A 15999-nucleotide genomic window follows, 5' to 3' on the forward strand; every position below is an offset into this window, starting at 1 on the left:
CGTGACCCTGAGCTCTCCTTCTGTCCTTTCACTGGCCGTCCCCACTATTGATCCACCCAGGTCCAGCTCCCTCGGGCCTTCTGTTGGGAGACCCTTGGCCTTGGGTTCCCTGACCCTCCACGTGGTATGCCTTCGTGGTGGATATGGTGGGTGGCCGTGGCAGACGCTGCCCACGGCCTCCGGTCTCTGGCTGGGGTGTGTTTTTGCCCCCACCAGCTTGGGTTCCGGTACCCTGATGCCAACTCTTCACCCGCTGATGGACTTTGGGTTCTCAGAGTTCCTTTTCTGTTTCCCCCTCTGGGTCTCTCTTTCTTCTCCTCTCTCACTCTGGCTCAGGCTTCTCTGCTTCTTACTCCTCTGCAAAGGCTGACTGACTGACCCTGATCTTAGTTGGTGCCCACCTTATATACACCCTCTATGTGTGAGCTCAGGTGACCAGCACCCAATGAGCTCCTATCTTTACCCAGGCTGCTCCCCCTATCTGCCCCTACACTACTTGGGATGTACCACCCCCCTCCCACTCCAGCCAGGAACAGACTCGGTCGTACCTGCACATTTCTAAGTGGGAGTACCGTCGGCCTGTTCCTCGGAAATGGGATGTGTGTAGTGCATGCAGCCTACCGAGCTCAATTCCACTCTCCATCCTTGCCCGGGAGTGGAATATCACACCTCTGGGTTGAGGTGCAATACTCCTGTAGCAGCCGAATCCTCAGGGTGCTACATCACCAGTCCACATATGTAAGGGTTAATCACAGTTTACTGTATTATTGGAGATTTGTGATGTAATGCATGATCTAGACAGTAGAGGGCAGCAGAGAGGCCATAGTTGAAGCTCAGGGGTTTGGCATTTGGTGACTGTTTCTAGGAGAGTTTAAGGACTGAGTGAAGCTATGCATCATTGGAAAAAGGACTGGATAGAGCGATGCGACCCTAGATCTGTTTTCGGTTACTCTGGGACATGTTGTTCAGCTTGACATGAGTTTACTCGGTGAGGACAACCAAGGGTACAGCATCTTGGGCTAGGCCACTTGACGCCTTATTTCTAAGGACTTAGAGAAGCCCTGCGTTAGAGAGATCGACATTCTCTAAGAGATTCAAGTCAGCATTTCTGATTATTCGGGACTCATCCCAGCAAGGACACTTCAGGCTCAGGACGTACCAGTACCATTTACAACTGAGTATATATGCGCAATTATAAATAACTTTATGGAGGTCTAGTTAGTTAAGAGAAAAGGTCTCGTCTGTAAGTGACACTTCAAAAAACCTGCTCCGAGTATGCGATTAATAAAGTACTGGCACAACACTGTCATTTTATGGATATATGCATAGAAAGGGTTAATCACATGTATTTATGCTCAGATATAGCTGGGATCCAGGAGCTGGAAAAATGGAGAGTTGTCCAAGATCCCCTATTGGAGCATGCACCATAGGATAGGACATCAGTATGAGATCAGTGGTGCTTGGACTCCTGGCACCTCCACGGATCAGCTGAAATCTACTAAAGAATGAAGCTACAGTGTTATTCTCCCAAAAACAAGTTATCACCTCTTCCATAGGATAGAAGGTAACTTGCTGGGATTCCCATTGATCCCAAGATTGAGGTTCTGCAACTCTGAGAAAGGGGCTCAGAGAGGGAGATGCGCATGCTTGACCTCCACTCCATTCATTGTCTATGGAATTCTGAAAGTAGCAGAGCACTCTAGTCCCAGTGTCAATGAATGGAGCAGAGATCGAGTATGTGCGCCTCTTCACCATTCAGGAAAGGATTCCAGAACTCTAAAATCGGATCGCAGGGCGTTCCAGTGGTCTGATTCCCTACAATCAGGAAGTTATCCTCTATCCTATAAATAACTTGTTTTTTTGGGGTGAGAATAACACTTTAAGTACCCTAAGGATCTACAGTAATCATGTGCAATCTCTGAGGCAACTGAAGTAAATGTTCCATTCCTGCAGCACCTCCGCAGGAAGAATAAAGTATTACACTGCTTCCATTGAAATCAACAATTCGGGTCCTCCAAAGCTAAATATGTTGTTTGAAGCCACAATCAACTACGATTAATAAATGAAATTCTTGGAACAGGGGACCCCCTATATGAACTCAGTAACTGGGAATTAGCTAATAGATTTTCTATACCAGGCAAACCTTTTATTATCTCGTCTTCCTGAGTTTTCATCTCCAGTTGCATCTTGTCTCCGGTAATATCTGTGTTGATGTTGGCCGAGGTTGTCCTCCTCTTGTTAGAGCAGAAACCTCACACCACAGAACATGTATTGTCAATGTAACCAGGGCTTATTAACATCGTGCTTGTGGTCATACCTGGAAGCTTTCACATTTTACCTGTTTAGTTTATAACTATTGTTTCTCCATTGTGACTTCCCGATTGATTAGAAGAAATTTGGCAAAGATTCCAAACCCCAATAAGCTGCTGTAGGTGCAGTGTGTAAGAAAACATCAGCTTGGCGAGACGCAAGTAGGGTGTACAAATACAGAATAACATGTAAAACTGTATAAAGAAATCATGTGATACTTTAATATATCTTAGAAAAAAATAAAATAAAAAAATAGGAATGTAATAAATAACAAAGCAGAACTGTCACCTGGAATAAATATGGGTTTTTTTTCTCCCTGTTTTTAATGCCACTGTTCTCTTGAATCTGACAATGTTTTCCTTTTGTTCCTGGGCCTCTCCATTCCTGAGATATGGCTTCCTCTTCCCGACATGTAAATCGGCTCCATTTATCCAAGTGGGTGTGTTCAGCAACTCTTTTCTGTATGAATTACTTATGGACCATGCCTATTTGGATAAAAAGACTAGATTTATATACAGGGAAGAAGGGGCCATATCTAAGGAACGGAGAGGCCCAGGAACAAAAGGAAAAAATTGTCGGATTCATGAGAACAGCGGCATTTACACCAGATAAAAAGAAATACATATTTCTAAATGGGTTCTCCATTCTGGTTCTCCATTCTGGATAATCCCTATCGATTAAAAGGGTCCCTTGATAATTAGATCACAAAGTGTCTATCCGTTTACCTGTTTAATTTTTTTGGGTATGATTTTGACCACCCGAATGTTTTAACCTAATTCATCATTTGCAACTTTTCAAAATTCACCATTTTTTTGCCCTCAATAATAATTCAATATACTAATGGAGTACAATATTTGTAACCTTTTTTTTGCGCATTTGAGAGCCAACATGCACAATTTAATTCTAAAATTATGCAAAATGTCAAAAAAAATAAGCATTTTTTAATTTCTGCCTAAATCATCAAACATCATATTCTATTCTGAGGAATTTGGGGAAAAATACACTAGCAAAAAAAGAAAAAGACAAAAAAAAAAAAAAAGAAAATTAGGGCATTAGTTGTTACCTTAAGGTTTTAGTTGGCGGGGGGCATAAGATGGTTTAGGAAGCAAGCTATAAGCGAAAAAAGGAACAAGTCTCAAAAAAGCAAATGATCATTAGTGGATCTGCTGCCTTCGATGTTACACTTTATATTTAATACATGAAATATCATTGAAATATTAGGTTAATATTCGCCCCATCTAGATGATGGGGCGTCTTCTTTTCTTCCTTCTTGTCTTCGCGGTAAGTGCTGACTACTTCGTTTAAAGATTTGGTTCGAGTGGTTATCTTGATCTGTGTCCAAATGGCTGCTGTCCCAGGCGGAGGAAACCCAGGCTTCCAGGATTAATGAGCTGCTGAGCGATGGATCAGCCACAAGCCTCACGAGCCGGGCAGCAGACGTTCGCTTATCCTGCAAAGTTTGACATTTACACATAAGTATTACACTAACTAGTGTCTGATACCCCTGGAGCATAATTGCTGGAGGAGCTGACACAGCAGCAACCAAGAGTGTCAAGTACACAGATGTGGTGGTGAAACTACCCCTATATACAGTAGATAACACAGGATCCACAGGATCCAGCATTCACAATAAGTGATATCACAGCTCACCTCCTCCTCCTGTACAATGACTGATAACACCTCTATATACAGTAGATAACACAGGATCCACCAATCACAATAGGTGATGTCACAGCTCACCTCCTCCTCCTGTACAATGATTGATAACATCTCTATATACAGTAGATAACACAGGAGTCACCATTCACAATAGGTGATATCACAGCTCACCTCCTCCTCCTGTACAATGACTGATAACACCTGTATATACAGTAGATAACACAGGATCCAGCATTCACAATAAGTGATATCACAGCTCACCTACTCCTCTTCCTCCTGTACAATGACTGATAACACCTCTATATACAGTAGATAACACAGGATCCACCAATCACAATAGGTGATGTCACAGTTCACCTCTTCCTTCTTCTGCACAATGACTGATAACACCTGTATATACAGTAGATAACACAGGATCCACCATTTACAATAGGTGATGTCACAGCTCACCTCCTCCTCCTGTTCAATGACTGATAACACCTCTATATACAAATATCAGGAAGTATATGGAAGTGTCTGAAAAAAGCCCCAATGGGCATTATAAAATCTGTAAGAATTCACTTTTTAATACAGATCAGGCTATTGTGAAATGTAACAATTTCTCTAGAACATATACAGTACAAACCAAAAGTTTGGACACACCTTCTCATTTAAAGATTTTTCTGTATTTTCATGACTATGAAAATTGTACATTCACACTGAAGGCATCAAAACTATAAATTAACACATGTGGAATTATATACTTAACAAAAAAGTGTGAAACAACTGAAAATATGTCTTATATTCTAGGTTCTTCAAAGTAGCCGCCTTTTGCTTTGATGACTGCTTTGCACACTCTTGGCATTCTCTTGATGAGCTTCAAGAGGTAGTCACCAGAAATGGTCTTCCAACAATCTTGAAGGAGTTCCCAGAGATGCTTAGCACTTGTTGGCCCTTTTGCCTTCTCTCTGCGGTCCAGCTCACCCCAAACCATCTCGATTGGGTTCAGGTCTGGTGACTGTGGAGGCCAGGTCATCTGGCGTAGCACCCCATCACTGTCCTTCTTGGTCAAATAGCCCTTACACAGCCTGGAGGTGTTTTTGGGGTCATTGTCCTGTTGAAAAATAAATGATGGTCCAACTAAACGCAAACCGGATGGAATAGCATGCCGCTGCAAGATGCTGTGGTAGCCATGCTGGTTCAGTATGCCTTCAATTTTGAATAAATCCCCAACAGTGTCACCAGCAAAGCACCCCCACACCATCACACCTCCTCCTCCATGCTTCACGGTGGGAACCAGGCATGTAGAGTCCATCCGTTCACCTTTTCTGCGTCGCACAAAGACACGGTGGTTGGAACCAAAGATCTCAAATTTGGACTCATCAGACCAAAGCACAGATTTCCACTGGTCTAATGTCCATTTCTTGTGTTCTTTAGCCCAAACAAGTCTCTTCTGCTTGTTGCCTGTCCTTAGCAGTGGTTTCCTAGCAGCTATTTTACCATGAAGGCCTGCTGCACAAAGTCTCCTCTTAACAGTCGTTGAAGAGATGTGTCTGCTGCTAGAACTCTGTGTGGCATTGACCTGGTCTCTAATCTGAGCTGCTGTTAACCTGCAATTTCTGAGGCTGGTGACTCGGATAAACTTATCCTCAGAAGCAGAGGTGACTCTTGGTCTTCCTTTCCTGGGGCGGTCCTCATGTGAGCCAGTTTCTTTGTAGCACTTGATGGTTTTTGCAACTGCACTTGGGGACACTTTCAATGTTTTCCCAATTTTTCGCACTGACTGACCTTCATTTCTTAAAGTAATGATGGCCACTCGTTTTTCTTTACTTAGCTGCTTTTTTCTTGCCATAATACAAATTCTAACAGTCTATTCAGTAGGACTATCAGCTGTGTATCCACCATTTATAAGGCAAAGCAGTCATCAAAGCAAAAGGTGGCTACTTTGAAGAACCTAGAATATAAGACATATTTTCAGTTGTTTCACACTTTTTTGTTAAGTATATAATTCCAAATGTGTTAATTCATAGTTTTGATGCCTTCAGTGTGAATGTACAATTTTCATGGTCATGAAAATACAGATAAATCTTTAAATGAGAAGGTGTGTCCAAACTTTTGGTCTGTACTGTATTTTATTTTTTTTAATTTACATTGATTGTCCAATGAAATAATATTGATGACCAGAAAGGTTATCAATATCTGATCAGTGGGGGTCCAACAATCGACACCCCCAAACCAGCTTTGGTTAGATGTAAAACATTTTGAACAGTCGCAATGTGTAGCAGCCGCTGCTGGCTAATGGAGAACAGCTCCTATTACAAAGAATTGCAGGTGGTCTGCTGCACTCTGCAGCGGCTGCTACACGTTGCATGGAGCTGCACTTTTCAGCTCTGTACACTTAGCTTCCGCTGAAGTCAATAGCAGCTGATCGGTGGGGGTGCCGGGTGTCTGACAACCACAGGGGTGCCGGGTGTCTGACAACCACAGGGGTGCCGGGTGTCTGACAACCACAGGGGTGCCGGGTGTCTGACAACCACAGGGGTGCCGGGTGTCTGACAACCACAGGGGTGCCGGGTGTCTGACAACCACAGGGGTGCCGGGTGTCTGACAACCACAGGGGTGCCGGGTGTCTGACAACCACAGGGGTGCCGGGTGTCTGACAACCACAAGGGTGCCGGGTGTCTGACAAGTACAGGGGTGCCGGGTGTCTGACAACCACCGATCTGACATTGATGACCCATCCCGGTTAATATTATTAGACCAGACAGCCCCTTTAATGTCTTCATTTTTACAGTTTGCTTTTCAGACATTAATATGTAAGACATTAAAATAAGCATCTAAGAAAAATTGTATATTAAAATATCCAGGGTGCTGAGACTTTTGCACGACTCCGTAGCTGTATATAAAGCGTCTTTCTTTGTTAGTTTGTACATGCCAGGACATCACATTATGGTCGTGTTCACAGTAATGCTCCTAGGATTTCATGGATATAACGTTCCAAACAATTTATTTTCCAAGTTTATGTTCAGAAATACAACAGATGATGAACTGAAGTAGAGAAACGCAGCTGTAAACATGTACCTACAATCATGAAGAGCAGAATTAACGTCTTATCCAAGCAAAGTCTGAAGATTAATGTGACCAGAGGAGAATAAACTGCAGCTGAAATCTCTCACTGCACTACTATTCCTCACATGCTTAAAGGAGCTTCACCAAATGAAACATGATCGGTCGGAGTACACTAAGAGTGGGCTGCACCAAATCCAAAAGCAGAAGAATACAATTAAAGGGCATTTTTAAACCTGTACTGATTCTGAGTTACATCCTGTATTATACCCCAGAGCTGCACTCACTATTCTGCTGGTGCAGTCACTGTGTACATACATTACATTACTGATCCTGAGTTACATCCTGTATTATACTCCAGAGCTGCACTCACTATTCTGCTGGTGCAGTCACTGTGTACATACATTACATTACTGATCCTGAGTTACATCCTGTATTATACTCCAGAGCTGCACTCACTATTCTGCTGGTGCAGTCACTGTGTACATACATTACATTACTGATCCTGTACTGATCCTGAGTTACATCCTGTATTATACCCCAGAGCTGCACTCACTATTCTGCTGGTGCAGTCACTGTGTACATACATTACATTACTGATCCGGAGTTACATCCTGTATTATACTCCAGAGCTGCACTCACTATTCTGCTGGTGCAGTCACTGTGTACATACATTACATTACTGATCCTGAGTTACATCCTGTATTATACCCCAGAGCTGCACTCACTATTCTGCTGGTGGAGTCACTGTGTACATACATTACATTACTGATCCTGTACTGATTCTGAGTTACATCCTGTATTACACTCCAGAGCTGCACTCACTATTCTGCTGGTGCAGTCACTGTGTACATACATTACATTACTGATCCTGTACTGATCCTGAGTTACAGCTGTATTATACTCCAGAGCTGCACTCAGTATTCTGCTGGTAGAGTCACTGTGTACATACATTACATTACTGATTCTGAGTTGCATCCTGTAGATCTTTTATTATAAAAATGAAAAACATAACAATAATAATAATAACAGAAACATAACAAAATTAATAACCAGAAAATAAACAATGTAATGAACTGGTCCAGCCGCTCCCTCTCTCCTCACACACATATTATACATATATACACAATAATAACTACCTACACCATGACATCTGGTCCGGTTACCAAACAAATAATAACAATATAATAAACAATAACCGACAAATTATATACAAACTAATATATACATTCTTTCTTTTTTTTTTTTTTTAAATAAATAAAATAAAATAAATACTAACTATTACAAATATATACAAGACAAAACAAAACACCCCACACTCAAGCCCACCAGTCCCTCCCCGGCACTGACCTGAGAGCTGGTCCTGCGTCTCATGCCTCAGTCCAACGTCCATAGGCCAGATCAGGCAGTGCCAGTTTTTCACCCAAATAACCAGTGTCCCACAAGATGAACCCACCTCCCCCCTTTTCCCTCCACCCAACCTAACACCTACACCCAAACCCATATATACAATATATACAGAAACAAACAATACAATAACCACAACTAACAAAGCCCAAGTTCGGCGCCTGCAGCCCTACATCACTGTCTACTGATCAATAAAACAAAAATCTATGGTGTCAGCAGCAGCCCACCACCAGGAGAGGAGATGACCAGACTAGGGCACACTAAAAGAAAAGCCCCTCCAGAGGAGAGCGGCCCTCCGTGTACCCAGTCTCTCATACTCCAGAGAACGCACCTTCACCAGGTCACCGAGTATGGTCCTAAACACATCGTCCACTGGGAGGATTTTCCGCTGCGTCGATACTAAGCACCGTGCGTTCCACGTGTGATACCTAACCACTGCGCTAACTAGAAATAAGGTGCAGCGGTCCCGACCACCCAGGTCCCCGAATGCTCCATAGGCCCATTCCGCATAAGAGAGACCGGCCAGCCGGGGCCAGCCAATGGAGGCGCCCACCCTGTTATACACCTCTGTGTTAAAGGGACAACGAAGCAGGAAGTGGTCCATGCTTTCAAGCATGGTACCACAATGCTCCCGAGGACAGTTCCTGTCCTCAGAGCTCCTACACTTCAGATTGTCCCTCACACACAGTTTCCCATGGAAGCAGCGCCAAGCCAAGTCCCAAACCTTCGAGGGGATCCTGATAGAATTCAAAAGATGCAGACCCACCCCAAGATCCCGACTTGGGCAATCCCTGAGCGCCAGAGGCCTCTGAAAATGGGTCAACAGAACCCTTTTGTCAAGGAGCTTCCTTGGCAGAGTCCTGACCTCCCACATTCCCAGACCCCACCGGCGAATTACCTTCAGAACCACGGTAGCGTAAGCCGGGAGATGTCCATGCGGTGTGCGGAGATCCTTCACTTGCCCTCCTGTCTCCCATTCCTGGAAGAAAGGCTGAAACCATCCCTTACAGGAGAATACCCACGGAGGAGCCCTCGCTTTCCAGAGGTTTGCAATATTGATCTTAATGAAGGTATTCACAAGGAATACCACAGGGTTGACCATACCCAACCCTCTTAGTCTCCTCGTACGGTAAGTAACCTCCCTCTTGACCAGGTTCAGTCTATTCCCCCATAACAGTTGAAAGAACAAACTGTAGACCCGAGTCCAGAGAGGCTCTGGCAAGATGCACACACTGCCCAGATAGATCAGCAAAGGGAGCAGGTAAGTTTTGATCAGGTTTACCCTTTCCCTTAGGGTCAAAGACCAACCCTTCCATTGGTTCACCTTCTGAGTGGCGATCTCTAGCCTGCTGTCCCAATTTTGTTTGGGGTAATCCCCCTGGCCAAATTCGATGCCAAGAACTTTTGCAGAGACTTTGGGTTCTGGAAGGGTGTCCGGGAGATCAAAACCAGGATCTCCTCCTCCCAGCCAGAGACTCTCACACTTATCCCGGTTGATCTTAGACCCGGATGCCTCCGAGTAGCGATTTACCTCTGACATCAGCCATTCTGCCTCCCCATCAGAGGAAACAAAAACGGTGACGTCATCGGCATACGCCACCACTCTCAGAGTGGCTTCCGCTGCTGCCCGGTCCATCCCGATCCCAGCCAACGGTCCACGCTCCACCCTCCTAAGAAGTGGGTCAATCGCAAACACGTACAGTAGCGGGCTCAAGGGACAACCCTGGCGAACACCACACCCAACCTCAAAAGAGCTGCCAATCCAACCGTTCACAAGCGGGAAACTCTCTGCCCCAGAGTACAAGGTCTTAAGCCAATCAACAAACCCCCCCGGCAGGCCATACCTCAGAAGGACAGACCAGAGGTACTCATGATTAACCCGATCAAACGCTTTTGCCTGGTCCAATGACAGCATGTACCCCTTCCAGTGGCCAGCCCTACCCTGCTCCACCGCCTCTCGGACACAGAGTACAGCACTAATTGTACTGCGGCCCGGAACAGAGCAATGCTGGGCCCCCGAAAGGAGCTGGGGTGCAAATTTCACCAGCCGATTAAACAGCACCTTTGCCAAAACCTTCCTGTCTGCATTGAGAAGCGCTATGGGACGCCAATTCTCAATGCAAGATGGGTCCTTACCCTTTGACAAGATGATCAGGGCAGACCTCCTCATTGACTTTGGCAGAATGCCCGAGGAAAGACACTCATTGAATACCTCAGTCAAGAGGGGAACCAAGGCGTCCTTAAAGGTCTTATAGAATTCAGATGTTAAGCCATCCAAACCGGGAGATTTCTTCAGGGCAAGCCCTTCAATCGCCAACTGAACTTCCTCTTCCCTGATCATCTCTGTCAAAACGCCAAGAGAGGGGTCTACCCCTGGTTCGGGGACGGCTTCAGCCAGAAAAGCCGACATCTCATCCCAATCCAGATCCCTCTTACCCAAGAGGTGCGAGTAGAAGGATCTGACGACCTCCAGGATCCCTGATCTGGATCTTTTCAGGGACCCCGCAGTGTCAACCAGTCCTGTAACAACTTTACTATTCACTGACATCTTGCAGTTTCTATAAGGGTCGGGCGAGCGGTACTTCCCGTAATCCCTCTCAAAAACCAAAGATGCGTGTCTATCATACTGACACCTCATTAGCAAAGATTTCACTCTGAAGATCTCCTCGCGGCTACCTCCAGTTGAGACAAGATGCTCGAGTTTCCTCCTCAGGCCCTGATACAGGCGGTACCTGTTCAGGCTCCTGAGGCTCGAGAGCTGGCGGAAGAATCTCGCCACCCTTTTCTTAAACATCTCCCACCACTCTGACTTACTACTACAAAGATCCAGTAAGGGTACCTGGCTCTGAAGAAAATCCTCAAAGGACTGTCTTATCTCCGCTTCTTCCAAGAGAGACGAATTGAGCCTCCAAAAGCCTCTTCCCATCCGGGGGGTCTCTGTAACATTCAGGGAAAACAAAATCAAACAGTGATCGGAGAACTCCACCTCAACAACAGATACTGCTGAAGAGACGGCTTCCTCCTTTAAATAAAACCTGTCTATCCTGGACCTACAGTTACCTCTATGATAGGTGAACCCCTCGTGGCCTGCGGTGTGCCGGATGTGGACATCCACCAGGCGAGCCTCACTAGCTATACTATTAAGGGCGACGCTATCATAAGTCAGCTTGTCTCTGGAACCTCCTCTATCCCGGGGCCTCGTGACAGTGTTGAAGTTCCCTCCAAAGACGACCTGCCGACTCGTAAAAAGGTAGGGCTTGATCCTCATAAAGAGACACTTCCGGTCCCATTTAGATTGGGGACCATAGATGTTAATGAGCCGAAGCTCTTGTCCCTTCATGAGGACATCTAATATCAGGCACCTCCCCATTTCTAACTCAATAACCCGTCGGCATTCTACCGGTGCGGTAAAAAGGACCGCCACTCCGCTATACGGCTCGGCCGCAAGAGACCAATAGGAGGGCCCGAGTCTCCACTCCCTCTTAACTATAAACACCTCTGCCATATTTGGCAGCCTGGTCTCTTGCAAAAAGAAAATGTCAGCTTCAACCCGGCTGAGAAAATCAAAGGCCGCAAATCTAGCCATGTTTGACTTAATGCTGGCGACATTAATGGACGCCAGCGTCAACGGAGTGGGTACCGCCATCATTGGTGATTGAGTTAGATGGCTTTCTTCTTCCCACTCCCCTTATCCTCTGCCTCAGAGGAGGAATCCTTCCCCCTCTTTAATGACACAGAGGTGTCCATTCCAGCATTTTTCCTTCTTTTTTCGTCCTCGTCTCCGGACTCTGGGCCAGTCCCTCCCCCCAAGGACCTTGCATCCCCAGGAGAAGGAGACTCGGCGCCGCCTGTAAGCTCCGCTGAAGCCGGAACCTCACCCTCAGCCTCCTCCTCAGAGGAAGAGATGTTATCAAGGGCTTGGAACCGGTTAGAAAGACCAACTAGAGGGGAGTCGGTTTTACCTTCCTTAGGTACCTTGGTCAGAGCGGGAGAAGATGTTTTATCTCCCTTCTTTCTCTTCTTTTTGGTGCCGAGCTTACGCTTGTGCTCTAGCCACCGCTTATTATCCTCATCCATACTTTCATAATGGGAGGATTCTGAAGCAGAGGCAGTTTCCTCCCTGTGGATCCTCCTGACCTCCTCATCCAACTCATCATCCCTCGGGGCCTCAGCAGCAACACTGGCATCCAGGACAGGGGCTGCCCCGGTAGTCTGGGGCTCGCCCCGCTCCCTCTCCTGTCTGCGCTTGTCTAGACGCCTCAGCTGGGCAGGCGTCTTTTTATTGCTTTTCTTCCCTGGCCCCTCAGCTCCCCCACTCCTGCTAGTCCCCTCTCCAGCAGAATCGGCCTCACGGCTTACTCCTACCGGGGTCTCGACTGCATTAGCAAAGGAGCGAGGACAACGGCTGAATGGGTGGCCTAACTCACCACACAGGTGGCACCTAATCTCCACACAAGAGGCGGCAAGATGGCCGACACCCCCACACAACGCGCATTTCTGCACGGTGCAGTTTGCACTGAAGTGTGTGGGGTCGCCGCACCTGTGACAGAGCTTCGGTTGCCCCTGGTAGAAGACCAGGATACGATCCCTACCCAGGAAGGCAGACGATGGAATGTGGGCAACCGTACCACCTGAACGCTTAAGTTTTACCATAAACGTCCAGGCCCCTGACCAGATACCAAACTCGTCGCGGTTTTTCTTTGGCATCTCCACCACCTCTCCATACCGACCAAGCCACTTCATGATGTCATAGCAAGAAAGCGACTCGTTACGAGTCATCACGGTCACTTTCTTGATCTGGTTTTGGCGAGACACTGCCTGAACGGCAAAGTCTCGCCAGCCGGGCTCATTTTTTGCCAACTCATAATTCGCCCAGAAGAGCTCAAGCCCCTCCGGCCGAACAAAGCTGACATCAAACTCAGGCGTGGAATAGGGATGTATCAAGGCGTAGATGTCAATCACCTTGAAGCCCATCCTCAGCAGGAGCTCCACAACTTTAGACCTTGGCGGACATGCATCACTGCCCCTCCACCGAAGACGGACCACATTCCTACGCACACTGCCTGGCCCGGCTGTTGGGAGGGACCACACTGTATCTCCCCCTTTTTGCTCTCGGAAGGCCCCGAGGCCATGCCTCTCTATCCAGAAGGATAGATCAACCTCTCGACCCTCTACCATTAGTGATCTCTCCCCCTTCTTTAGAGCCTCCAGAAGGCGACGTTGCAACATGCCGTCCCCAAAGCCCGGAGACGAGGAGGATGCCCTATTTGCCCCGGAGGTGACACTGGCATAACTCTGGACAGGTGTTGCCATCCCCGGGGGGGCAACCGGACCAGTGACCACATCAGCCCCAACAGTATCACCATTACTCACCTCCATCTCACCCTCCACCAAACCAGCAACCACACCACTAGACAATGAATTATCCTCATTCACCTCCACCACCACATTCATTCCTGCTGGACCAGTAACAATGGTGGATGACCTTTTGACCTCCGCATCAGGCACAAGGGGCTCAGTCACCTCCATAGAACTGGAGGCGACCTCACCCCCGGTCTTATGTGTGCCCTCCACATCATCGGTCGGTAATTTCCGCTGTTTGGCATTTGGTATAATGTGCCGCTGATCTCTAGCTGCAGTTAGGTGCCGCTGATCTTTAGCATCAGGATCTTCCGGACCAGCGACGCCAACACAAAATAGCACTTTCGTGGGAGGACCGGAACGCTCAGCCCCAACTGCCCCCTCACACTGCCGTCGCTTCTCAACTAAGTGATCAGCGGCAACAGCATTCAGAGGCGCCGAGGCTACCGGAGCTGCCCCTGACACCGGGCTGCTCCCCCCTCCCACTGAGGAGCGCACCACAGCATCGTGGCCTGATGGAACGCCTGCCGTCGGGCCGCCCTCACTGTCCAGCCTCTCGGCTGATGCACCTCCTGCTACGTCCCCACTACTACAAGCAGAGACGGAGCTCTGCGCCTCACTACCGCGCTCTGTAATCTTCCCGCGCCTTTGCACCGGATCCACAGCAGAACCCGGGCTGGGCTGGGCAACGGGGCTTATACAGCGAGCTGAGCCTGCCGCCGACTCAGGGGGTACAGGGAGGGGGGCATATACGTATCTTACCGCTTCCTGCAGCTTTGGCTTGGTCCTCTTTGCCTTTTTGTGGCCCCCAGGTGCCTCTTCTGGTAGATCGTCACCAAGATGGAAGTTTTGGAGGCACACTGGGGACTCCAGGAGCTTAATCTCCGCCATTAGCGCCCCTCCCTGGCCGCTGCTGTCACTGTCCTCCCCAGAGCCGGCAGAACTGCGACTGGATGTCTCTGTCGCGTGTCTTGCAGGGAGCTCGCTGCACGTGGCCTGCGGGTGACTTTGCAGGCTGCCAGGTGGGGCTTGCTGCTGGTCATCATCACTCTCATCATCCACCTGGCTCTCAGGCTGCAGCCCTATCTGCCTTTGCTCTCTGGTATCAGCCATTTCTCTAAAGCGGTCTTCATTTATAAGTTTTTCTTTGAAAGGACCACTCTGCTCCCTGATGGTGGCTTTCCTAAGTTCCAGGCGTTGAATTTCACTGCTCAGTCTTTTTACCTTGGCTTGGAATTTTGCCTTCCTTGGTTTGGAGGCCCCCGCAGCTTTGGCGCTTGTGCAGCGCAGCTCCTCCCGGAGCCTCCTGATGAGCTTACTGGCATCTTCATACTCACGGAGGTGGATCATGACCCGGGAGGCATAGGTGGACACAGACTCCCGGGGTCCCTGCAGCGCCCATTCCCCCTCAGGGAGGTCGGCCTCACCTCCGTGAGCACTCAGCTTTCCTCCGGAAGGAGCGCCATCTTGCACGCCGCTGTCAGGCTTTTCCTCCATGCTGGAAGCCTTGCGGCTTCTGGGGGTCTCCACAATCCTGGGGGGAGTAGGAGCCACATTGCTGCGACTCCTGGTGCAGCGTCTCACCCCCGAGTCCTCTTATGTGCAGGCCGGTTGCTGGTTTCTTCTGCCCCCCGCCGGCCTGGTTCGGGAAGCAGAAGCCTGGGACTTGGCTCCATCACTCATCCCAGAAACCCGCTCCCTCCCTGGGAAAGAGAGAAAGCAGGTCCCCAGGTGGAGAGGTGTTGGTTTCTCAGAGATCAGGAGCTCACAGCAGGATCTGCAGCCACCACACCCGCAATCACCACACTGACTAGCAGCTGATCAGAGCTGCACCCAGTATGCTGCTGGTGCAGTCACTGTGTACATACATTACAGTACTGATCCTGACTTACAGCACTTTATACAAACCATAAATTACATTACATAACTTTCCTGATTCTGAATTACATTGTATATTATACTCCAGAGCTGCACTCAATATATCTGCTGGTGCAGTCACTGTGTACATACATTACATTACTGATCCTGTACTGATCCTGAGTTACATCCTCTGTTATACCCCAGAGCTGCACTCACTATTCTGCTGTGTAGTCACTGTGTACATACATTACAGTACTGATCCTGACTTACAGCACTTTATACAAACCATAAATTACACTACATAACTTTCCTGATTCTGAATTACATTGTATATTATACTCCAGAGCTGCACTCAAT

General features: G+C 47.7%; 1 protein-coding gene across 1 annotated transcript; it reads right to left on the reverse strand.

Moving 5' to 3' along the window:
* Positions 1–3381: 3381 nt before the first annotated feature.
* Positions 3382–15448, reverse strand: LOC141253078 (uncharacterized). Its single transcript, XM_073670836.1, has 2 exons — positions 14545–15448; positions 3382–3760 (listed from the first exon to the last, which is right to left on the reverse strand). Exons 1-2 carry the CDS (start codon positions 15277–15279, stop codon positions 3533–3535), a joined length of 963 nt encoding a protein of 320 aa, XP_073526937.1. The 5' UTR covers positions 15280–15448; the 3' UTR covers positions 3382–3532.
* Positions 15449–15999: the final 551 nt, after the last annotated feature.

The sequence above is a fragment of the Phyllobates terribilis genome, unplaced genomic scaffold (genome assembly GCF_046119375.1).
Source record: "Phyllobates terribilis strain yellow unplaced genomic scaffold, ASM4611937v1 Scaffold_2__4_contigs__length_985480577, whole genome shotgun sequence".
NCBI lineage: Eukaryota > Metazoa > Chordata > Amphibia > Anura > Dendrobatidae > Phyllobates > Phyllobates terribilis.

Excerpts from the sequence above, each read along its gene's own strand:
- LOC141253078 (XM_073670836.1), bottom strand. The coding sequence starts at position 15,279 with ATGGAGGAAAAGCCTGACAGCGGCGTGCAAGATGGCGCTCCTTCCGGA. Across the intron at positions 3,761-14,544 it reads AGCCAAAGCTGCAGGAAGCG|GATAAGCGAACGTCTGCTGC; the intron begins GTAAGATACGTA and ends CAAACTTTGCAG.